The sequence below is a fragment of the Grammomys surdaster genome, unplaced genomic scaffold (genome assembly GCF_004785775.1).
Source record: "Grammomys surdaster isolate TR1022 unplaced genomic scaffold, NIH_TR_1.0 63, whole genome shotgun sequence".
Taxonomy (NCBI): Eukaryota; Metazoa; Chordata; class Mammalia; order Rodentia; family Muridae; genus Grammomys; species Grammomys surdaster.
In genome coordinates, this window is record NW_021604565.1 from 30769273 (window position 1) to 30795150 (window position 25878).

Sequence of the window (25878 nt, forward strand, 5' to 3'; positions counted from 1 at the left end):
GAGTCTCAGTTACTGAAGAGAATCACTCAGGTGTTCAGGAACAGAGTAAGAATGGAAAAGTTGGATTTTGGAGCTATCACTTACCTTGAGAAAGATAACACCTGAGTCTCAAACTTCAGTCTCACTGGTGATGAGGATAAACACTTTGGAAGCTCTACAATATCCTTTTGCTATTTTGCAGAGGCTAACGTGCTTCGTGTGCTGTTCACCAATAAGGAAGTCACTGTTCATAATTGGAGGCTCTGGGATAGCCTCTGAATAGATTTTTCTATTCGTTGTTTCTTTCAAATTTGATATTTTAGGTGTTGTAATGGAAAGAAGATATATTTAGCTTATGAACCGTATGTTATTTATTTGAAAAGGCTGTGGGAGAATTTGTACATCCTTGTTTTGTAATCACCACAGTAGGAGGCTTCTTAAAGCTGTAAATACAGCTATCCGTTAAAATTCTCTCTAGGACTGAGCTGCAGATATTTTATTGCATAGTCATATTAACAGCTAAATTGTATGCCAGCTTGTTCAAAGCTTAGTCAGGGGATAATATGAGGGATCAATGTTGACTGTATATGTTTGGAGATGTTTTAGGAATATAAAGTTATGGACTGTGTGTGTGTGTGTGTGTGTGTGTGTGTACGCACGCACGTGCATGTGTGCACAAGTGATCCTGTGCACTCATTTGTGATCCGTGCTTGTCTCTATGAGTTATTTCAAAGTTGAGTTTATAATTAAACAATGGTGTCATTGTTATAAAAATTATAGCTTCCTAGGATGCCTACATTGAATTCTCGACTGTATGTTGATTTTTTGGCATTATTATTAAATATTATTTTTATTATTTTTCATTTCCTAAGAATTATATATAAAATAATTGTCAGTATGTCAGGATACACCTCCCTCTGTTTGCCTGAGATACTTTTATTTCCCCTTATATTTATATGGAATATTATCTCCTTTACATAGTTTTAATTTTGTTTGTATTGTTGATCTGTGAATAGAGTGAATGTTAGAAGTTTTTAAACCCACTAAAAAACTTACTGATGTAAGATAGTGGCTGACACAGAACTTTGCCTGAGAGTAGAGCATGGGGGTGCAGCACTTACCTAGCATATACTAGGTCTGGGCTTAAAGTCTAGTCCTATAAAACTAGTAAAGTTTTGCTAACGAATTTCTAATCATAGTATATACCTTCACTATGGTTTATGTTAATTTGTAAAATTTGAAGCAACTAATTGACAATTGGTAGTTTCTCTCTTTCCCATTTTCTCTGTATCATGTAGCTAGGAGGCTTTTCTGCCTTGGTGAAGGAGCATGTAAGCCAAACATTGCCTCATTGATTGATTGTGCCAAATCCAGCATTCAGAAATAGAGGTTGTCTTTTATAATCCATTTCAGAAATAGAGGTTGTCTTTTATAATCCATTGATCAGAACTGAATAACTGCTAATTGTAAGTCTGGTGTTTCCTGCAGAGTTTATGTGAAAGTTATTAAATAAGTCTTCAATTAACACTTGCCAGAATTCTGAGATTACAGGTTTTAAGCGGCTGCAATTGTCATGGTTGGGAGTTCTGTAAAGTCAATGTTTTTCTTTGGAGAAAAGCTAGGTTGTTGTCAACACAGAGTTCAGTGTTTACAGGGCTAGCTAAGCTGCAAGCTAAGACAAACACAGAAACTAGTGGGGAGACAAGCGCAGCTTTAACTGTTGGTTCTAAGATGACCCATGAATTACGATCACTCTGTTCACAGGAACCTTGTGTTCCTTTTCTAATTACCTTATGTATGTTCATGTCTAGAAGAAGTGTTTATGAACAGGAGTGATGTGTTTGTTGTAATCTAATTGCCAAAATTATTTGATACTCATTTTGTTAAGGAATAATCCTTTATTCACAGACCATATCTGTGAAGTAGACTGTTGCTGTGATAAAATTATTTTAGTGATTTTGTTTTAGCATTTTTCACATGTGCATGTATATCAGATTATTATATTAGTGTATATATGTTGATGAGAGATGGTTCAGCAGTTGAGATCACTGACTGCTTTTCCAGAGGACCTGGATCCAGTCCCCATACAACATAAACATCTGTAATTCCAGGTCCAGGAAATCTGACATCTCCTGGCCTCTACAGGCACCAGATACTCATGGAGCACACAGACATGCATGCAGGCAAAACACTCATATACATTTAAAAAAGAAAAGTTCAGTTATATTTCACTTCCAAAATTCTGTAAATCATGCAGGGAAGGAAATGTTCAGGGCGCTTCATGTTCAGTAGTTAAGCATTCTGTGACAGCCAGTGGTCAGTGGTCTTCATTTCAGAATTCTGGTTCTGCTGGCTTGTAGGGCCCAGACATAGATACCTTGTTTTACCCCCATTAGACAATAAACTTTGTGTCTTGTGTACTTTAAGGCATTGCTACATTACCTTAGGTCTTGCCTAATGCAGTTGCTATGCAAATGAAAAAGAAGTCTGTATATGTTTAAATGTACATGCATTTTTCTCCCAATATTTTTTTCTCTGTAGTTGATTGAATTCAGAAAAACAGGGCCTGTATAAAGTTGTTTTTCTGTTCTAAGTGTCAGTTTATTCTACTTTTAAGAAATGGAAGGGATGCAGAGATAGGCAGATCTTTGGAGTTGACTGGCCAGGCAGCATAGCAGATTGGTGAGCTCCAGGTTCAGTGAGAAACTCTGTCTCATAAATAGTGTGGAGAGTGACAGGAAGATATCACATGTGGCCCTTCACCAGCACACATGTTCATGTGCACACACATCCACATACCACTTAAATACATATGCCCCCTACACACACACACATACACACACACATGCACACGCACATGAAAGCTGGAAAGTATGGACATGTAGGTATAAGAAGAATATTATGGAACTTTAGTTAGGGCAAAAAGAACAAGTACATGGTGATTAGACAGATGGAAAAGTTCATACTTTTCATTGCTTTTATGGCTTTCTGCTTCAATACCTTCTCAACTAAATGGTCACAAATATATTGAAGCGACAGCTTGTTTTACCATACCAGGGAAGTATGCAGTCCTTCTCTGAAGGATCTAACAGTTGCCGTGTGATGAGTGCCATTTTCCGTTCTTAGCTAGATCTGTGTTTTCTAGTCCCCGACGTTGACGTGAAAGGAGAGTTTTCTGGCTATCATCTCCTGCTACAGGGCAGTGGCAAGAGAAAATGCAGAGCCACGTTGCTTCACTCCGCCAGCCAGATCAATGGCTCATTTGCACTCAGTTTCATTCATGGAAAGATGCAAACAAAGACAGAAGAAGCCAAACTGAGTGAGTATTAACTTAGCCAGAAGAGACCCATTTCTACACTTACTGGTACGTTTAATTAATTTACATGGCTTTAAGGGGCAGGAAAGATAATGAAACTCCATTTCTGCCATTAGTTTACTTTTTATTTTAAGCACATTTTTTAATATATATAATATTTTGCTCTTTTTCTTTCTCCTTCTCCCCTCTGTCCTCCCAGGTCCTCTCTATCTCCTTACCTACCCAACTTCATGTTCATGCTTTCTCTGCTTCAAAATAGCCAAAAATAGAAAATCAAAACTAACAAACAAAAATCAATAAGGCAAAAAATACCAAACAACAACAACAACAACAACAAAAAGCGCACAAAACTGTGGAGTCCATTTTGTGTTGGTAAACTACTCCTGGCATGGGGCCTGCCCTGGGGTGTGGCTGATGTCCCCAGTGACATTCCACCACAGAAAACTGAGTTTTCTTTTCCCAGCAGGTATTAATTGCAAATAGCTTCTTGCTTAGGGGTGGGACTTTGCATCCACTTCCCTGTCTCCATGCTGGGATTTAAATATAACATTGCTATAATTTAAAATGAGTAGAATTAATTTCTTTACAATATATAGAATAAAAATTAGCTATTAGCCTTCAATTTCAATACCAAGTTGTTAATGTTTACTGTTTTCAAAACTCAAAGCAATTATTTAAAATAAATATTTGTTTCTCTTTAAGTTTCATATTTCATTGGCTTTATCTTTTTTTTTTTCTCCAAGTTTTTGTATTTTGGCTGTCTATTGGTGCCTGGTAAACTACCTGAAATTTAGCAAAGACCCACATATCATTACCTGTCATGGTCTGTTGTGTCAGGTGCTTTACCTGGAGTTTGAATTCTCACATGTGGTCATAGGCACATAACTAGGGCATGTAACCTTGGAAACACAGGGCCTGCTGTCCATAATGGCTTCTCCATCCCATGCTTGGTATCTGGGCTCGAATGGCTGGGACATCTGAATCTAATTTTCTTTCCATGTTGTCTTTCCCAGGTCCACTTTAGACTTTCTCATAATGGACAGGTCCGAGGGCACTCTGGCTTCTTACATAGTTGCTGACTTCTCATAGAACGCTTGTTCCTAAGAGAGTCCATGTCTTCCTGTGACCTAGCCTAGTTGTTCTATCTTACCTTATTGCCCGTAGTGTGAAACGTTTTCAGTAATAAGCAATGTTAAGCAAAGACTCCTACAGCATGGAGAACAGTAAAGATCAGTATATGCCAACAAACAGGAAATACAAGTACTAATGGCCACTGTGCTTGAGCCCTAGTTTAAATCCATCATGTCCTGGTTAATCATTTATTTAAGTCCCATGAGCAGGACTCACTCATTCATATCTATATACATATATATGTGTGTGTCTGTGTGTCTATACACATACATATATATACATATATATGTGTACATATACACATATATATGTATATACATGTATGGTTATAGAAATAATGGCCATAAATAATTATATATATATACATATATACACACACACACACACACACGCATGCATGCTATGTCAGTAAGCTTATTACTCACAGATGGAGCAGAGGAACAGAAACAGCCCAGGATCCATCACAGGCCAGCCTCCCAAGATTAATAAGCTGTATGGTACACATAAAGTCTTGACTGCTTGTGTCCTACTTATAGCACAGTTGAGCACAACAGAAGGCATTCTTCCTAGGTTACATGCTTCCAGGGTCACATGACTCCCGAGACAAGGTTTTGAGTAGCCCACCATTGAAGGTGAGAGAGGACCAGACCCGAAGCTTCTTTTTGTGTGCCCTGATAGTAGATTTCCTGCATGTTCTAGTTATCTGAGAGCTCCAGACAAGCAGAAAAGAGGGTGAGATGGGATCAGACAAGTCAGCCCAGGACCATGTTGCATAGTTTTGTCCTATGCTTACTTTGTAGGAAACTGGAGGATGACAAGTAGATGCCTAGTGCATTGTGGGGAGTGTGTGCAACCTGTACTTAGAAACAAGGAACTGTTCTGTCCTTATTCTCTAAGTAGGTATTAGAGAGTGCCAAGTAGTGCAGTCTACTCTGGTGCCCATGTTACCCCCAAGGAATTAAGAATCAGATCAAGATTAAAACTCAGAACAATTTAGTATGCTCATTTCCCATGTTTGATTGTCCCTTTGAAATCTGTGAGATAAAGAGAGGTGAGTCACTGCCTCTTACTTTTCCAGTCGTATTCTAACACATTCCCCAGGAGATGAATCTTAATTATTATCACAGAGTATCACTAATGTTGACGTTTTTCTTATTTTTCAGGTTTTCCTTTTGACTTCTCGTCACTCCCAAGGTTTTCTGAGGAGCAGGTTTTGCAGCGAGAGAAACAATTAGCCAGCGTTCAAGTTTTGGCTTTGAAAGAATGCCTGAGTAAGTGACAGTTTGGGCATTTGATTGTACTGTAAGAATGTTGTTCTGTTTAGTGGGAGCTGCCTGTGTTTACATACTTGTCCCTATGCACGTTGTCTTCTGGGTGTGATGCATAGAGCTCTGTGTAAATATCTAGCGAAGATTAGGTCTGCAGTGTTATTTTTACTAGAGTCAGAATATGTTGATTGTCAGTACATCATTGTACATTTTTTAAAAGCCTATATGGCCAAAGAAATTTCATATTTAAAAATGTATACTCTGAACCGTGTCTTAGAAAAGGCATAGAAATTTATTATTCTACTTAATGCATGTAATTCTTATGTAGTTTTGGTAGCAGGAAAGCAGGAACTGAAAATAGAAGAAAGTGAGATTAGTCTGTTAATTTGCACATTGATTCTTCAGTTTAACTGTCACGAATAACGAATGAAAACTAAGCACAGTTCACACACTGAGTTGTCATCATGAGTTTTCCTTAGCTGGGATACCTAACACTTTTTAAAAAGAGATTAGGTATCTTTCTTTCACCATTAATATTAAATTGGTTTTTAGTCTGAATTTTTATAAATATTAAGCATGCGTTGTTTCCTAATACTAGTATGCTTTAACTCACTGGTACCTAATTTCTAGGAAAGTCCTTAAATTGGAGTCAATAGCCTATTTATTCAGTAGAAAATAATTTTAGAATTAATTTAGAATATTTAGAAAAAATAATCACTAGTCAGTTATTCATGTAAGCACCACAAAGTTTTCTTAGTCTTATCAAGGTAATTGTGTACCAATTTATAATGTTTGTTCAAGGAAAGTATTGTTAAAAAGAAATACCAGTTTCAGTGAAGGGTGGGACATGGGAGTGAGAGAGTTCAGTGGGCAAAGGTGCTGACACCACGCCCGATGGCCTGAATCTGTCTCCAGAGCTCACCTGGTGGAAGGACAGAAATGATTCTGACCTCCACTTGAGCACTGTGGTATGTGCACACGTGCAGGTGCACACAGGCACACACATGTGCACTCACACTCAGGTATACAAATAAAAACGGAAAAAAATTTAAATGGTAATGCGTTCTTGGGGACATACAGAGCTCAGTTGGTAAACTGCCTGTCATACAAGCCTGGGGACCTTATTTCAGATCCTCAGAATCTGTGTAGAAGTTGAGTGTGGTGGTGTGTACCTGTACCACTTGAGAGGAGTTAGCCTTGGAGCTCTCTGGCCAGCCAGCCTAGCCAGTTGATGAGCTACAGATTCAGTAAGAGACTCTGCCTCAAGAAAACCATGGAGACTAGGCAGGCAGAATGGCCTAGTGGTGTGGAGGCACTTGCTGCTTGATGATTTCTGTTCTATCTCTGGGACACCACATTAGAAGGAATGACATCATACCTACAAATTGTCCTCTGGCCTATACATGTAGCCCATCTCCCAACACAGAAAATGATTAATTGTTAAAAAGAAGAATGTGGAGAACAATGAAGGAATATACCTTCACCACACATGTATACATGTATACCCACATGTACACTTAACCTAATGTGCACACATCATATAAACGTGTAACTGGCAATCTGAAGCATTCAATCTTGCCTTAGGTGATTGATCCAGTGAATCCATTTATGGTGACTTGCTGAACAAATCTCATCCATCCCCAGACAGTTAGTACTGGATGAAAGTTTGGAAGCAAAAGTGCATTTGTCCATCTTAGGAGGCAGAATAAAGGGATGGCAAAAGATCCCAGTGTATGCACATCTGAGTGTGCCTGTCAGTGATTTCCCATGTTTGTGGTGTGTCTGAGTGTGCCCATCAGTGATTCCCATGTGTGAGGAGTGCCTGAGTGTGCCCATCAGTGATTCCCATGTGGGAGGACTGAGTGTGCCCATCAGTGATTTGCCATGTGGGAAGACTGTCTGAGTGTGCCTGTCAGTGATTTGCCATGTGGGAGGACTGTCTGAGTGTGCCTGTTAGTGATTTCCCATGTATGAGGTGTGTCTGAGTGTGCTCATCTGTGATTTCCCATGTGTGAGGAGTGTCTGAGTGTGCCAGTCAATGATTTGCCATGAGGGACGAGTGTCTGAGCGTGGTCACCAGTGATTTCCCATGTGTGAGGAGTGTCTGAGTGTGCCTGTCAGTGATTTCCCATGTGTGAGGACTGTCTGAGTGTGCCTGTCAGTGATTTCCCATGTGTGAGGAGTGTCTGAGTATGCCAGTCAGTGATTTGCCATGTGTGAGGACTGTCTGAGTGTGCCTGTCAGTGATTTCACATGTGTGAGGAGTGTCTGAGTGTGCCAGTCAGTGATTTGCCATGTGTGAGGAGTGTCTGAGTGTGCCTGTCAGTGATTTGCCATGTGTGAGGAGTGTCTGAGTGTGCCAGTCAATGATTTGCCATGTGTGAGGAGTGTCTGAGTGTGCTCATCTGTGATTTCCCGTGTGTGAGGAGTATCTGAGTGTGCCTGTCAGTGATTTGCCATGTGTGAGGTGTGAAGAGAAATATTTTTAAGCACATGTGTATGTTGTAAAAACTAAAGAATATACTCAGAAAGATCTTTTAAAATCAGCCTTGACATTGCTACAAAGTCCCTTTGCATAAAGCAAACCTTCAAAAGATATTCTTAAAATACCAGTAAAATAGGGGATGAACACTCCCGTTCTTATGATATTTCCCTGACTGCTTTCAAATGATAGGAACTGGAGACTTTCTGGTAAATTGTGCTAATTAATGATGCACTTGAGACATACTATCTTTTAAAATAGCATCAATATCAAATAAAGCTTGTTAGAGTTTAACTTTTGAAATGAGTTTACTTCCAGTTTGTTTTTTAAAAGTATCTGATCCATTGTATTAATGATATATAAAATATAACTTTGTATTTAATATTACTAATTTTTGTAATTTATAACTTACACTTGGGAAGAGCTAGCAATACCACATCTCAATAATTTTTTTAAGAAAAAGTTTTAGAATGCTGATAAGAAAGTTTAGAATTTGAAACTAAAGAATTCAATGTGATGTAAAATATGTAACAGAAACAGCACTGTCTTCAGTATTGCATGGAATACACCAGTGTCTTCATATCTTTTAAAAATTGGTTCACCCCAATAAAATCCTGATTCACATTCAATTGATGGCTTTTAGATATTTATTTCTTGTTAGTTTTCATTGTTAGCTATTTAATAAAGAATATAGCATTCTTTTGCTGATCCATTTCAGAGTTTCATGTTTCCTCCTGAATGCCTCTCACGTATATGCAAGTTTATTTGTATTTTTTTAACATATGTTAGGTGAGTAGTTTATCATTTATTAAACCTCACCTATATAGTTTCCCTCATCTCAGTTATTAAGGTCAATATGCTCTCTCATCCTGCTTTCTAAACTGTTTGTAATTGGATGTCTTCATAAGTCGAAGTCGGCCCTTAGACATCAGTAGAGTTTCAGTTAATGAAACGAGGGACTGGTTCCTGAAGCACATTGCTCCTTGTGTATCTTCTACGGAACAGCAAGCCATTGAAAACATTTGCTTTAGAAGTACTACCAGCTGACTGTATAGAAAGGAAATACAACTCTTATTTTACTGTTACTATTTTTTGCCACAGAAAGCTTCTACTTCTTACCTTGGTTTAAATCTGCCAGGCCCTGAGAATACTCACGTCAGTGAGGTAGGGTGTTCCGGGCCGAAGTCATAAAGCTTGTGTTCTAAAGGGGAAGGTGCTCACTGCCTTCTCACCAAAGGCCTTGCCCTGGTAATGTACAAGCTGCATCTTCTGTAATGTAATCTGCTTTAACCCTCTGAGCCTGGGGCCCAGGAGAGTGCCTCACAGACAGTAAGCTCTCAGTAAATGTCTGTTGGAATCCTATCAGTTTATAGGATAGCAGAGTTATTGTAGAAGAAAATGTGATTGGTCTAGAAATGTTTTTCAATCAAAGTAATACATAGATACAGTGTGAAAATTCAGATGATACTGGAAAACTTCAAGTGAAAAACCAACAGTGCCTTCCTGACCCCTCATCCTTCTGCCTCTGTCCCCAGGACCTGTCGTCAACCCTCCAGCCAGTTCAAGCCTTGCTTCTAGTTTTTAGATATTGTGAGATTATATGTATCCAGTTTCAGCATTCTCTTACCATCTAACTGTGGCAGATAAAGAACTAATGTCTCTAAGTCCCCTTCTGTTCCCTTCCCAGTGACCCTGAGCAATGAAGGCACGCATGGGCTGGTTGACATTGTAACAGCGTCAATAAGTTTTCTGCTGAGCTGTGGACTGTATTATGATACAGTGCTGTTAACTTGCTCTGCTCCCAGAAATCTAACCCCACTCCTGTCTGCTGCAGTGATCTTGTCTTGTTTTATTGGTTTGACCCAGTCCTGAAGGTATTGCCTCTAGGTTTACTATGAATCATAGTATGTCTCCCTCACCCTCAACCCCATACCTGATTTACCGAACTGTATACACGATAGGCAATTTTCTTAAAACACTGTCAATTTTCCTTAGATATTTATTAATTTTTTTCTTTAGCTATCTTTTTCCTAGACCTTGTGTAGAGTTATGTATTGATGTCCTGGGCCAGAACATTTCTTTTTCTTTTCTTTTACCATGTTGTCTTTTCTAGTCTTACAGCACATCTTCCATTTTATTTTACAGAGTTTTAAACATTTGAGTTTTTGTCTACTTAATTGTGGGGCTCTTTATTGGTTGATTTTTGAGACAAGGTTTCATGTGGCCTTGTCTTGAAGTAGGTGTGTAGTTGAGGGTGCCCTTGACCTCTCAAATCTTTCATTGTTAGTACACTCAGTGTGCTAGGATTGCAGGCAGACACTGTCACACCTGGCGAGAAGTCCTTCTTTGTTCCATAATTGTTTCTTCATCAAAGCAGCCTGTGCTTATCCTGATATCTTTATTTTAGAAAAATGCTAATTCTATCACATTTTCTCTTGTTCTCTACAATGTTTTGGTTTCTTTTGAATCCTTTTTCTTTGGTTTCGCTTCTCTTTGTTGCCCTGGCTTGATTTTCTTTTGTTTTGATTTTTAGCTTGAAAGAACTCAACAATACCTCCTTTTCCAAAGTCGAAGTCAAGTTAGGAACAAACTGAAGAAATGTAAGCCTAAATTATAGGTGAAAATGGTGTGATGTTTTAGATTATGGCCCAGCTGGCTTTCTCGTACATATACCAAGTCTTGGACTTAGCTATAACTGCTGGAACTGGGTAACTACAGACCAACCATACAAGTTAAGGTCCCTAGCCACACTTTAGACAGGATATCCTGGAGACTGGCTGGCTCTGTTGAATGTAAAAAAGGAAGGGTTAGTCAAAGTCTGCCTGGTCACATCCAGCTCACTGAGTGACAGATGGAGCTGGAGGTCCTCCTGTGTTGAAGTTCTTGCATGGGTAATGGTAGCCTAGGAAATGCAGAGCCTCATTCCTCAGCTCCTTTCCAAGGCTTCCAGTTCTTTTTTGTCCATCCTGTTTTCAACTGCAGCTTTTATCTCCAGCCTCTAATGTAATACTTGGCAAACGTCACTGGGGAGGGAGGGGAGGGTTCACCACTGATTTGAACCAGCCTCTGCTCACACCCTAGCATCAGCATCCAGGGCTCTTGTCTCTGTGGATGTTCAGCTTTATAGTTTGTCCTTGGGACCCTCTTGTGGCCCACTGACTCCATTTGGCCAAGGAGAGCTGTGAATATGACCCAGGTAGACTCATAGATTTCATAGGTGACAATCTTTGTCACAATGTCACATAGTTGATTACATCTGTCTCTAATCCTTCCAGTGGGGCATTACAGCCTCTGGTATTTTGGTAACAGGACTTGAGATCTGATGTTTAGAACTATAGGACTTTATTTAACTTATATTTAACCCCATCTTTAACATGACCTTTCTACATACTTGACGTCTCACAGTGTGGAACTATTAGAACAAAACCAAAATGGAAGCAGCGATGCCTGTCTCTGAGGCTGGACGGTGGAGTGGTGAGCAGAGCTGGAGCTCTGATTAACCCTGTATGTCCAGTCTGGTTTGAGGCTGGTACCTTACTACATTGCCTATACTCCCTGGCAGTAGTCTCTGCAGACACCTGAAGTGATTGCTCCTCTGTTCTGCTGACTCAGTTTACCACTTATTTCTGTCTTCCATAGTTTGTTTTAATTTTTTGCCCTGCCTTTAGGATTAGAGAAAGAAGGAGACAGGGATGTTTATTATTGTATTTAATAAAAAGATTTATGGGTATTAATTTTATATACTGTATTAGTTAGGGTTCTCTAGAGTAACAACTTAACAAGATGACTCTAAATATGGAGAAAGAGGATGTATTAGAATGACTTACAGGCTGTGGTCCAGCTAATTCAACATTGGCTGACTATAAACGGAGAGTCCAAGAACCCAGTAGTTGCTCAGTTCATGAGGTTTCAGGTGGTTCTCAGTATGTGCTAGAATCCTGAAGAAATGGGTTCTAATGCCAGTGAAGGTGTTGATGTGCCAGCAAGGCAACAGTGGGCAGAGAGCAGAGCTTCCTTCTGTCATGTTCCCCTGTAGGCTTCCAGGAGAAGGTGTGGCCCAGATCAAAGGTGTTTGTCTTCCAGCCACAAGATCCAGAGGAGAAATGGATCTTCCCACTTCAAATTAAGTAAAAATCCTCACTGGTGTCCCCTCCATTTTTGGATTTTAGTTAATTCCAGATGTATTCAATTTGTTAACCAAGAACAGCCATCCTATAAAGACATTAATGTAAGATCATTTTTAATGCTCTGCAATGTATTTCTGAAGACTTGTAAGCTTGCCCCTACTGTCCATCAGTCAGCGCCTAGTGTTAACCAATTACTCTCTTTTCCCTCATTTCTCAAAACTCAAAATTTTGCTGTTAACTATGCCTAAGTTCAAAATGAAAATGTGGCTTCATAGGAATGTAGATATTTCTCTTACTTTGAAAATTATATTTAACAAAAATAAACATGGGAGCTATTACTGCAAGTGCTCTGAAAATATCACATGGTTAACTGTGTCTGTTTGTCCTGCAGAAAGAAGAAAGGCTGCAAACCAGCCCGAAGCCGTTTCTGCTGATGAACTCAAAAGTCTATTGGCACTCACGAGGGAGCGCTTCCTAGATCACTTAGGGGATGATCTCACCCCTAAAGTTGTTTTAACACAAGCAGATACCATGAAAGCTGCTGGCATGGTAAATAATGGTAAGGGCTTTATTACTTTAAAAGTTTTGGTGATGGTGGTAGTGTGTGTGTAGCACTTCTGTTCATTTAAATTCTATTAACTCTATTAATTAAAATTTTATGAGCTATATCGGGGAAGCCAAAGTATATTTTATACGTTTAAAGAATGCTGTATTTGTTTACACATGTGTGTATCTGAACTCGACTTATTTAAATATGGCAGCCACTTTGCTGACACCTTTCATCGAGCATCTTTGGTTTAACTGTTTTTAAGCAGAGGAGGAAGCAGTCTGTGGTCATCTTGTTAAGCTGCTGGAAGGGATAGGTTTGAAAAGTGTAGAAAGTAGCATGTGTACGGTGAACTGGATACAGGCTTACCACGTGCTAAGATACTTCACAGCTGCCACGCCTCGGGGTCAGGAGGTCAGCATAATTCACAGGAGGAATTTGGAAACATCTCTTTATTAACTGAGCCTTTCCTCTTTTCTGGAGTTTAATGTTATGTTGATTTTGAATAAAGGGAAGCTTTCTGGTGTCTAGCAAGAAAGCATCTGAGGCTCTCTTGACACAGAAATAGAGGACAAATTTTTGTTTTCATTTTATAGGAACCATTTTATTGTATGGTCGAATGAAAAAAAATCACAGAGTCAAATTAGCAATGGTGTTTGAGCACCCTTTCCATGATACTGTGGGTATTCACAAAGAATCGAGCATCATGGTCCTTCGCTTTCCACCAAATTAACCGGAAAGCAGTGTGTGAAACCGTGGGCCTTGTGCCCTGCTTGAATACAAACTCCTCCTAGTCTTTATTTGGGCCCCTCTTAACTGTGGTCTGGACTAGTTATTTTTGTCATCTCTTTGATGAAATACTTAAAGATGTATTTAAGGAAGAGTTTCTCTCCACTCATGGTGGGATGGTAGAGACCTGAGCTGGCTGGTCCATTGTGTCCTCTCAGGAATCAGAAAGGAATGGATGCTGGTGTTCACCTTGCTTGCTTTATCCTTTCTGTTCAGTTCAGGACCCAAGCCTATGGCTTAGTGCCCTTCCACATTCACAGTACATCCAGACTTTAAAACCAGTAAAGTGGATGGGGAAGACCAACCATCACATTGTCTTTGGAAAAATTACTTCACCTCCACATTTGGGTTTCCTTATGTTTAAAATGACAGTAATAATTCAGCCCACTATCTGAGAATTTTGTGAGGATTAAGTGACTTAATGCATATAAAACAATTAGAAAACGATATGCACCACAAACGTGTCACCCGCCATTTGTGCTGTTTCCATCTTTCAATAGCAGCACTGACATCAAATAGCAATTCAGAGTAATACAAAGAGCATCGGAGACATTGTGTCACCTGTGAATGAGGTAATGTGCAGTGAGCAGGTGAACAGGCTTCCGCACTACCGCCTGTGCTCTGAACAAAAGTACCAAAGCTAAAGCTCTGCTGTCTACCTGCTGTGTGAGCGTGGGCAAGACTTCTGACATCTCCACCTTCCCTGTCCTTACCTTTAAATTAAGAGTGACTATATTAATTGCGTTTTTATTTGTGTGACATAATACCATGAGCAAGGCAATTTTCAAAAGAAAGTAATTGAACAGATGGATTCAGAGGGTTAGAGTCCATATGGGGACAGCGAAGGCATGGCCACAGGAACAACTGAGGGCTCACACCTTGATTCACAAGTAAGAGACAGAGAAAGTTACACTGGAATGGAGCAAGTATTTTGAAATCTCAAAGCTTACCTCCAGTAAGTACACACTTCCTCCAACAAGGCCATAGCTCCTGTTCCTTCCCACCAAGTATTTAGACCTATGAGCCTTTGGAGAGTCGTTCTTATTTTAACTACTACAGTGGGATAGATTGCTATGAAGATTATTTGTTAAATTAAATGTTGTGAAGTGAGGGCTACATATTTTTGGCTGTGTAAAATGGCACATATTTAGAAGACATGACGAAGTAGAACAATTACAATGCCTTGCTCGAAGCCCATGGACTTAGAGGGTTTCCAGTGATATTTACAGTTATGGACGGAGAGGAGAAGATGGGATTTTACAAGGAAGAAGCAACTAGTGTAGACTAGCCATAGAGCGAGTATGAGCTCAGGAGAGAGGTTTGGCTTGTCAGAGGATTTGCATGAGAGCTGAGAGATAAGAGAAGCATCTTTGATGTGACCTGAGCAAGCAAGCCTAGGATGCTATTGGCACTGGGCTGTAGATGTGTTTGCAGTGTCTCCTAGGCAATATGTCATTCTTTAGCTCAAACCATGCTGATTGCTCTCATTTGCACAGACCACGTCTTCCGTTCTGGCTTATACAGACCTGAGCAGACCCTGGCCTTGTGCTCTGTCTGGTTCTCTTTTTTTTTTTTAAAGATTTGTTCTTTTTTTTTAATTTATTTATTGTATGTAAATACACTGTAGCTGTCTTCAGACACCCCATAAGAGGGCATCAGATCTCATTATGGATGGTTGTGAGCCACCATGTGGTTGCTGGGATTTGAACTCATGACCTCTAGAAGACCAGTCAGTGCTCTTAACCACTGAGCCATCTCACCAGCCCCCATCTGGTTCTCAAATTGCACATTTCTGTTTCCTTAGTACATCAGTGAGCTTGATCCTCGGACATGTCCTATTCTTTTCCCCCTGCAGCTTTCCCTACGCCTTGTCTTTGGCCTAGAATTCTTTTCTTTCAGCTTTTACCTACTTATCTACCCTGTGCATGTTCAGGTTGTTGTCTTCCCTAAGGCTTTTTCAGTTTAGACCATTCCATCATTTTACATAGATTTAAATGATCTGATTGTTACTGATATTTGTCTTCTCTTCACACCATGGTGTTTTGAGGGTACAAGGCACACTTACTTGTCTCCATAGCTGCAGGGCCTGGCACAGAACCTGGCATATAGGAGAAGGATCTCCCCAAATTATTCACTAAACAGATGGATGAAGACTTGTCAAACCTGAACTGAAAACTGATAGGCTACCCATTTGAGCATGACTCCTACAAATACAGTTGTAACTGTTAACATTCTTTGATTTGAATAATTATAGCTACAAGTAAATTGAACTGCATGTAAAACTAGTAAGGCCAATCAGTTTCATACCCTGGCACACTGCAACCAGGCACAGTTGTAGTTATTAGCAATATAGGATCAATTGTACTGCTTTTATTTTTGTGAAAACTCTAGCAAGTCTAACAAGTGACAGTTCTCCACTTGGCCATGATGGAGCCAGCGTATTGACTCACTGCTGAAGTTGGGGAGGACTTTCCAGTGGATATGATGCCTGATATCTGACACAGGAAGTGTCTCAGCACTTCTCGGCAGATAGCAAGGCCCTATAAATGAGTTTCGTAGGTAGAGTGAAATCCCTTTTGTTATTTCAAACATTCAATGTTATGTTTATTATTGCTCTGCGAAATAGTTTACACTAGTGATAATTTCACTTTTTCATTGTGGCTATTCTTACTTTGGTTGTAAGAATTAATGGCTTATCCTCATTAGCCACACAAAGTGCTATTACAACCTTTTTTGTTTGCTGGAATTTGTGACCTTTTCCCTGGTTCCTTAATTGTATTGGTTCTATTTCTATTTTTTTTAATCTTGTAAATTAGGTATTACAAAAGTAATTTTCTTTATTTCTCAGGGAGCCATTTCCTGCATTTTTTAGGAGAACATGGTATATAGTATCCTGAGAAACAAATAAATAAAATACTGTATTTTACTGTAAGAATTATGTTTAGTTATTACTCCAAAGACCTGACATTTATTAATGTTAGTTCACTGTTCTTAAATATTAGAGTATGCCATTCATATTTATATGTTACATACTCAGTTAATAATTATTTTATTGTAATATACAGAAATACATTCTTTACTTTTTGATGATAACTTGAATCCTCTTATGAGCACTGAGCGTGCAGTGGTGTAGAACTGGTATTGATTATTTTCTGTATGTTTTTATTACAAAGCCATGTCTCCATTAAGAAGCACATTGCTGTGCTATAAAGCTCATTACCTTATAAAATGGATTTAACCACTGTTAATAAGAAATGGGAAATGGTGTGTTTTGATGATGTTTGTTGAGGACATCCAAATATAGGTATTAGAAGACACTTTGAAATAATGAAGGTTAAATAGTAAGTAGAAAGACAATAAGAGATACTTGCTTCCATTTTTATAATACTTTACAAACAAAACAGGAATTCTGTTAGCAGTGACTTAAGCATCTAGCAATTTTGAGGCATTTATTAGAATGCTGTATAATAGCTTAAAGCAATTCTTAAATCAAGGTAAGCTTAAAATTCAAAACCATAGTACAGTTATTAATTTTGCAGTGTTTGAGCTAATACGTTCTGATGAGAATGGAAGCTGACCTTCTAGGTTTGTTGAGTTCCGTAGTTAGGAGCAGACTCAGTATAACTCACTGCAGGTTAGCAACCAGCAACGTGGTGCCCACCTGCACTTTTGTTGGAGTCAAATGATACTGAGATTTAGTGATTTGAGGGCATCTCCCAATTAACAGGTAAGTGGGAAATATTTCAGAGTAACTTTGAGAACATTATAAGTATATATTGGCTATTTATACCTTTGAGAACGAGGTAATCAACTTTTCATTCTGCCTAGACTGACTGTTTCTAGTATGAAAGTCACATAGCATTTGTTACAATGTTCACTGTAGAGTGGTTTCCTTTTCACTTGAGCTCTTTCTCTAAGAATAGCTAACTGGTGGTTTTGGTTCATTGCATTTTATCAGTCAGTGCTCATAAACTTTATTTCAAGGTATTTTTTATCTCCAACAAGCTTTTCAGTTACATTTTATACTGTTCAATCATTTGACAGGTTTTTAACAAGTGCCTCAATTGAGTTCTGTCTACACACACACACACACACACACACACAAACACACACAAACACACACACACACTTTGTGTATACACCTATCACTAATTATTTGTTTGTTTATTCTGAGACAGTTTCACTGCTTAGTCCAGGTAGACCTTGAACTCATTGGTTACAGGTCTGTATCATCATACTCAGAGAGAAATATGGTTTTACATAAAGCATTTATTATATTACTATTCATTAGTGCTGATGTTTATTTTGCTCTCTTTAGATGCCAGTATAGTTGAACCTTATTCTTCAAATCTAATGGAAACCAATCCTCTGGAATGGCCAGAAAGACATGTTCTTCAGAATTTAGAAACTTCTGAAAAAGCAAAACAAAAAATGAGGTAATATTTGAGTTTGTAGAAATGCATGTTCAGTATTTTCAAATGAGTTCTCTTAATATTTTAATTATTTAATATATCAGTAGCTTATAATTTCATTATAAAAGAAAAATAGATGTTTTCTTGATTAAGTAGCTAATCAGTAGAGTAGCATGTCCATTAAAAGGGGAAGATCATCTTTCTTTTCTATTATCCTATTACTTTGCAAGTGTGCATAACCAGTGAATACTGTATTCTATCTTTATATAGCATCTTCCACCAACATACCCACTCAGTTTACTTTTTTATTGCTGTGACAAAACAGTGACCAAGAACAGCTTGGGGAAGAAGGTGTTTATCTGGCTTACATATCCCAAACATATCCAGCACTGAGGGAAATCAAGGCAGGTATTCAAGCAAGCCTGGAGTCAAGAGCTAAAACAGAGGCCTGCAGGAGTGTTCCTTCCCAGGGCTTGTTTCCCTGCACTTGCTCAGCTTGCTTTCTTATTTAATTCTAGACCACCTCCCCAGAGTGGGTAGAGTCTTCTCACTTCATGAAAATGCCCCACAGGTTTACCTGCAGGCCAATCTGATGGAGGAGATTTTTCAGGCAAGGTCTCCTCTTCCCACATGGCCCTAGCTTGTGAAGTTAACAGAAAATTAAACAAGCACACACACATGTGAATATGTACAGGAGTGTGTAAAATGGGATGAGATTCCTCTTCTCAGGGAAGTCACTTGAAACTGTTCTGATTTTATCCATATTTTAAGTAGGTAGTCTAAGAGACAGAATTACCTTTGACCTTTGACTTTGGTGCACAGTAGGCACTCTGTGGTTGCTGGACAGTGGAGTAGAAGCTGTCTTACATTTCTTTCTCAGTGTGTTGCTCTTCTGTTGATACCGTTTTTGTGACCTGCTGTAACCTTTTTTTTATAGTTGTCTACAAGTATTGATTAAATACCAGTTGTCAGTACTGGGGGCACATGAGGAAGAGCACCAGTGCCTGTTGTATTTGTGAGCTCCTTTTAATGGAGTGACAATCAAAAGAAGACAAGTGACGACACATGTAAACAATTCCACAGCTCCAATGTCTTCAGAGCACGTGGATAGCAGGGGTGGGGGCCTGGGGGATATGAGCAGATGGTATTTACATTGGTGTCCTTTATCACTCCTGATTTGTGCTCATTGTCACTCTGACCCCAAATCTATTCTCCCTGTGGCTTTCTGGAAAGGGAAACAGTCTCTTTCTGAAGTTCCTCCCTAGTTGACACTGATTTCGGTTTGAATGGGGAGTTAATGTGTATGTATAATCTCTTTTGAACCAGAAGCATGTTAGATGCTCAGCATCTGGGCCAAGCATCACCTTTCTTTCTTGCATCCTTTACAACACTACAGCTCGGTGTTACATTCCTTCTCTAAACACTAAGGGCCATGTTATGACTTCTGTGAATGCATTTTCTCTATCTCCTTTTTTGCTGGATTGATCTCCATCCACCCACACTTCCTTGCTTCTGCCAGAGTCAGACCTGTGCAGTAAACTGAGCTGTGGTTGTGGGTTCACAAATTAGAGTAAGCCGTTTGCTGTGTTACAGTGACATCTATAAATCAAATGGTCATTAAGGACTGAAGGTGCTTTGATAGGAAAACCACGCCAAGTTTCTGTGTGAGAACAAACATTATATTGTGTGTTTTCAGAATTTTGTTAGTGTTAAAATGAATTTAACTAGAGAATCATTTGTGGTGAAAGTCAGAAGGCATAAGAATTCAGTTTTAGACTCACTCATCTACCTGTGTCATGACATTTCACACTACATGAGAATGGAGTAAAAGATCCTAGTTTTACCATACAGTTGTGAGAGCATCATGACAGGATGTATGTGAACATTTAAAGCTTAGTTGTCAGGCTTAGGTTTTTTTACCTAAGACATATTTTGGTGGTGCAGATTTATCACAAATTGAGTTTTAAAAACTGCTTTGACATCTTGGTGTTTGGAGTCTATATAAATGCAAATTACACTTTGCTCATTGCATCTAGCCTGTAACATGATTGTGATTAGTACTGATTAAGGAACATTGTAAGATACTATTAAAGAAACTACATAGAAATTAAATTAAAATCACCATACAGTTCTTGCCCACCCAAAGTATGAAATTCAGAGAAAATGTTCGTGTGTTTTCCTGCTTGACTCTTTTTATTCGATTTCTCTTCCATTTAACAATAATGAGGCTAGAACGGGGGAATCGCCCCACCAGCATGTGCCGATCCTTACTGTGTAGAAAAACAGGTCTAAAATTCAATGCCAGGGTTTTAATCATGGGATTATTCATAAAAATGTTGCATCTGAGTAATAAGTAAAATATAATTGAGTTGAAGCTGGCATGGTGGCTCAGGAAAAGAAAAGTATTTGTTGCTAAGCCTGAGGACCTGAATTTAATCCCCATGGCCCCCATGGTGGGAGGAGAGAACTGATTTCTGCAAGTTGTCCTTGGATTTATACACACACTCACATGCACTCCCACACATGTGCCCACATGCATACATACACACACTCACATGCACTGGCACACATGTGCACACATGCATACATACACACTAAATAAATGTAAAAAAAAAGTTAAATTTTTAAATTAATTTGAAGTCATTAAGTTCATGTTGACATATTGAACGGTTTTTATTTATCCTACGGTGATAAAGCAGTGAGTGGTTCAGGGCCTAATGAAATGCTTACTGTTTTCTAAGATGAAAATATTTTCCTCTATTCTCATTCTCTCTCTCTCTCTCTCTCTCTCTCTCTCTCTCTCTCTCTCTTTCTTTCTTTCTTTCTGTAGCTTGCTGTGGATTTTTTGGTTTATGGAGTGATAAAGGCAGAGGTAGCTCCTAGCTGCAGCTCTTCTAGTTTGAGCTATTCTAAACAGCTCTGCTGTCCCTGGGCTGTAATGTGACTGATGTGTGGTTGCAGACTTTAGTTGGAAAGTGAGAGGAATGCTTGTTTTAGGCATGATGTGCCAAGGGCATTTTATTAAGTCCTCACTAGGTGTTACTTTTCTTTGATAAAAGACCTCTTCCGTATTTTTTTAAGGAGATTCATGAAGATTAAGACTATATTTTAGGTAAAATCATTTGGAAATGGAAAGTCCTGCTTGCATTTCAGACGTAATAATAACTCAGTGTGTATTCATGATGTTGTAAGCATGGCTGGAAGAAACCTTGGAGAGAATTTCCATTACCGTCTCAGTTCACGGCTGCACTTTAAATAATCTTTTAAATTTAGAGAAAATTAGAACATTCAGTACTTTGCTCCCAAAATTTATATTGTGGGCTTTCAGTTTAAATTTGCCCTTTATAGAACTGGTAACTTTGCATTTCTGAATTGTTAACATGTTATATTTAATACATAACACACTCGTGATAATTTGTGTAGTGAAATGATTAAAGCAAGCTGCAGGTTGCAGCGTAACCTACAGATTACTTACAGTCCAGGTCACATTTGCAGTCTGTAGTTACTGTCGTCTGTGGATGTGCTGTCTGTGCCTTCCCTTTTGTATTTGTAATGGGTTTTGCTCTCATCATCATTTCCTGGCTGTTGGTGGGTTTGAATGCGCCTTTAATAAAACTATACAAATTATTTTCCCAGAACTGGCTCATTACCACATTCGTCCGAACAGTTGCTGGGCCATAAAGAGGGTCCCCGGGACTCAATCACATTACTGGATGCTAAGGAATTGCTCAAGTATTTCACCTCGGATGGATTACCAGTCGGAGATCTTCAGCCGTTACAGATTCAAAGGGGGTGAGTTAGAAACTTATAATTTGCAATTATCTTCTAAAAGTCATTTAAAGTAGCATTGTATTTTTCCCTCTGGAGTTAACTAATGCTCTGTGCTGAGGCAGAAATCCCAGGCTCGCCTCCACTGTTTATCACTAGCCTCAACCGCCTCGCATTTGCACTCCCCAAACGCCTTTCTGTTTTGTGGCCCTGAGTGGAAAGAAAAGAAAGACGATGGGGGCCACTCAGTCCATCTCCCACAGAAGTCAGGGCACGGGCATCTGTTTTGTGTACAATGGAATCACGGTGGAACTTGTTCTTCCTTGTGTTTCGTTTATTCTTTGGAGTGTAATGTGTGTGTGGCTCAGGTGTGCCAATGTACGTGCACAGATCAGAAGGTGGCTTTGTGGCGTTCATTCCCTCCTGTTACCTTTCCATGAGGCCCAGGTGTTAAACTCAAGTCAGGTAGAGTTGCTTTGATAAAGCCTTTACCTGCTCAACAGTCCTGTAGGCCTGGAAAGTTCATTTTAAGTAGTTAGATTTTGATTTGAAAATATGGATTTTTAACTTTTCCTCTTCTGCATTAGGGTCTCTTTTTGCTTTTGCCACTACTTAGCATGAGGATTGTCAGTCACGACTCCTAATGGCAAAGACTATGTCCTTCCAGCTGAGGGAGGTGAGAAAATAGTCAAGATTCTTTGAAACTATGACCTTACCAAGTACAAAGACTTTATCCTTCGTTTACTTCTGAGACAGCACCTAGTAAAATTGCTAGTTAACAAATGCTGGCTGCTCCTGCTGTTGCCTACAGTATAAATAAAACTGTAGCATCAATTTCTTGTGAAGATTACATAATTTACTTACTTCCCAAAATTCTTTTTTATTTTTAATCTATTATTTTAAAAACTTTCTAAAGGACCAAAAGGTTGAACCTCACTTTGATCACTGTAATTCACTAATTTTGAATTGTGTGATGATAAATATTTATCTTAAAGGTAAGTTTTGGAAGGGGTTTGAGTTATCGCAGAAATAGAGTATCGTTGCCTTTTGTGCACGTTACTGGGGAGAAAGGGTGTGTGTGGAGCATCACTGACAGGGGTATTTCATCATAGTGACATAATGCTCTTAATGAAATAAAACTGATGGAACTTTGGAGTCACTCGCTTCCTCGTGGTTTTAAGAGGTTGAAAGCCCCTTTTAGTGGGAACTAGGGGAGCAAAGCCTCACACAGATGCTCGTTTCTAGTCATCATACTGTGGTCCTTGATGGACCAGCCTTACTCCATCTTAAGAATTGAAGCCATCTTATTTCAAGGTCAAAATAAGTTCATTCCTGTTTTCTGTTAATACTTGGATTTGAGCAGGTCTTGACCTGTTTTCTAGAATTTGACATGTTCCACACCCTATACCCTGACCTCCACTCTGATAAGATGTTTTGCCAGATAACTTTGAAAAGTTCTGCCAAGTTCCTCTGTAACCAAAAACCCTTGAAAAATTCCTAATCTTGCAGTTTTGGGGGTTATATAAACCCCACTGTCTTCTGTGTTCAATGCTGTTTTCTCAAACCTTGCTTTAGGGAGAGAGCACTGTCTGACAGAAAATAAAGCTTACATAAATTGACCAAGGAATGTGGGTAATGGTCTTTCCTCCCGTTTGGCGGTATTAACATCCTCTCAGACAGCCCAGCAGCAGATAATGTGCTAGACGGCACCGTTCACTCACCTTCCCTGGGTTCTTTTGCTGCAGTGCCTTTCAAGTTGCAGTGGAGGGAAGTTGTTACATGCGATGTACTTAGAAAAGATTTCTTTTTCTTCTTGCTTTTACATTGTCTTACTTGCCTTACTATATAACTTAGGTTGACCTCAAACTCACTATATGGTCCAAGTTAATCTAGAGCTTGCAATCTTTCTGCCTCTGCCTCCCAAATGTGGAGGTTACAGGCACATGCCTCCTTGCCCAGCTCTTAGAAAAAAAACGTGACATTAGGAAAGAAGGACATTATTGCTGCATCTTCACTTAACACAGTGGTTTTCCACCTGTGACTTGTGACCCCTTTGGGTTCTAAAGACCCTTTCACAGGATCAACTATGACCGTTGGAAAACAGATATTTAACATTATAATTTATAACAGCAAAGTTTCAGTTATGCAGTACAAATCGAAGTAATTATATTGTTGGGATCACCATGACTATGAAGGACTGTACTAGAAGGTTGCAGCATTAGGGGGTTGAGAACTACTGACCTAACAGTGACTGTTGAAAGCCAAGCCCACCTGGCTGCTCTCACCTGTGCAAGGCCCCGCCGAGTTGCCAGGTTACATTAAACAAAGGGACAGCCTTAGAGTGCACCAAAGGAATAAGGAATATTTAGCAGATGTTATTTGTTATATTTCTTATAGAAAACTGAGACATGAGTGGAATTAAGTAAAAAATAATGCACTGAGAAGGATTGAAATAAGAAATGATGAAGAGAAGGGTAAAATGTTTGGAATACTTAAGAGTTCTGTTTTACAGATTATTCATTTGAACGGTCCCTCATCAAAATAATGAGGTCATTGCAATTTACTAATGCTACTTTTTGTAGAACACTTTAAATAGCGTTATTAGCATATGAGGGGGGTTTTTGTTGTTTTTTGTTTTGTTTTAGGATTCATTAATTGGTACGTGTCTGACATTTTAAGTAATAATTTCAAATGCTTGTTAAGTTCTGTACATAATCTTCGGTGGCAGAAGGCCAGCTTTTCTTACTCCCATCAGGAATGGGGTGGAGTGTGAGAACAGATGCACTATTTGCTTTTCTGGGTCTTTCTGCCTTTCCATAGTGCATCTTGTTTCCAGCTCGACCTCCAAGCCTCTGTTCACTCTGCACTTCACCATGGAAAGACCAACTCTGTGGCCGACTTTGCCCATTTCCATGACACTGAGTTTCAGGACTGTGACTGACCATTAGACCAGTGGTAACCCATCAGGAAAGGGAAGCCCGGATCGGCTAACCCATCTTAATCTAACTGCAGCAGCCTCTTCCTTCTTGAACTCACAGTAGCCCTACAGGTTTAGGTGAGGAAGGACTCAAATGATGATACTGTGTGAAAGATTAGCTCTGATGGCTTGCTGATGGAAACATTCTTCAGAAGAACCCAATTCAGCACTTAGTCTGGAGACCTTCTGATCCTTGTGAATTTGCTCACTCTTAACATAAGTGGCAAGCTGACTATACTCTGAGTTATAGTGAGAAGTAAAAACATTCTTTTGTTTCCAAAGATTTAAGTTAAGTCTATTCCTCTGACAAAATGTTTTAACTGAACAACTGAACACAAACTCATTTCACACCAAGGATCAGAGGGGATATATTTTAGGAATAATGTTGCTTTCTGAATTTACATTACAAATCATTTTTCTTTTTTGATTTACTGAGTCTCATAGTTTTGTTCAGTGAGTGCTGTCTCATCGTAATTTTTAAAATGGAGGCACAGAAAACAAATGGGGAAAGGGGCACAGACTTAGCCTGTCTTGTTGCCTTTTTTGGCTTTTCAGGATACGTATATCCTTCCATGAAGCAGGATCTCATTCTCTAACCCAGTCCTGCCTTGAACTCACTACACAGCCCAGGCTGGCCTGGAACCCAAGGTGCTCCTCCCACTTCCACCTCCTAGGTGCTGGGAGATTGCAGTCCTGCACCACCGCAGCCAGGTCCCTTGACTTGTATGCTTTATGTCTTAGGGTTCTATTGCCATGAACAATTACTGACTGAAAGCAACTAGACTTTCACTTCTGCAAAGTCCATCATGAAGGAGCTCAGGGCAGGAACCTGAGGCAGGAACTGAAGCAGAAATCATGAAGGAGTGCTGCTCACTGGCCTGGTCCCCATGGATTACTCAGCCTGTTTTCATATACCCTCCAGGAAGGTGGCACCGCCCCAAACTCATCACTCAATGCTCTGTCTGCTAGAGATAATTTCTCAGTTGAGGTTTCCTCCTCCACAATGACTCTAGCTTTTGTCAAGTTGACAAAAAAAAAAAAAAAAAAACCCTCATTTAGGGAAAGAAGTCAGATTTGTCTCC

The 25878-nt window shown here is 39.3% G+C and overlaps 1 protein-coding gene across 1 annotated transcript in view; it reads left to right on the forward strand.

Moving 5' to 3' along the window:
* Nucleotides 1–25878, forward strand: part of Mtbp (MDM2 binding protein) — a 65009-nt gene that overhangs the window by 24752 nt on the left and 14379 nt on the right. The window contains exons 12-16 of the mRNA XM_028767330.1: nucleotides 3125–3298; nucleotides 5590–5697; nucleotides 12695–12862; nucleotides 17958–18075; nucleotides 21688–21843. Of these exons, the coding sequence (XP_028623163.1) occupies nucleotides 3125–3298; nucleotides 5590–5697; nucleotides 12695–12862; nucleotides 17958–18075; nucleotides 21688–21843 (724 nt within the window). The remainder of the gene's footprint in view (nucleotides 1–3124; nucleotides 3299–5589; nucleotides 5698–12694; nucleotides 12863–17957; nucleotides 18076–21687; nucleotides 21844–25878) is intronic.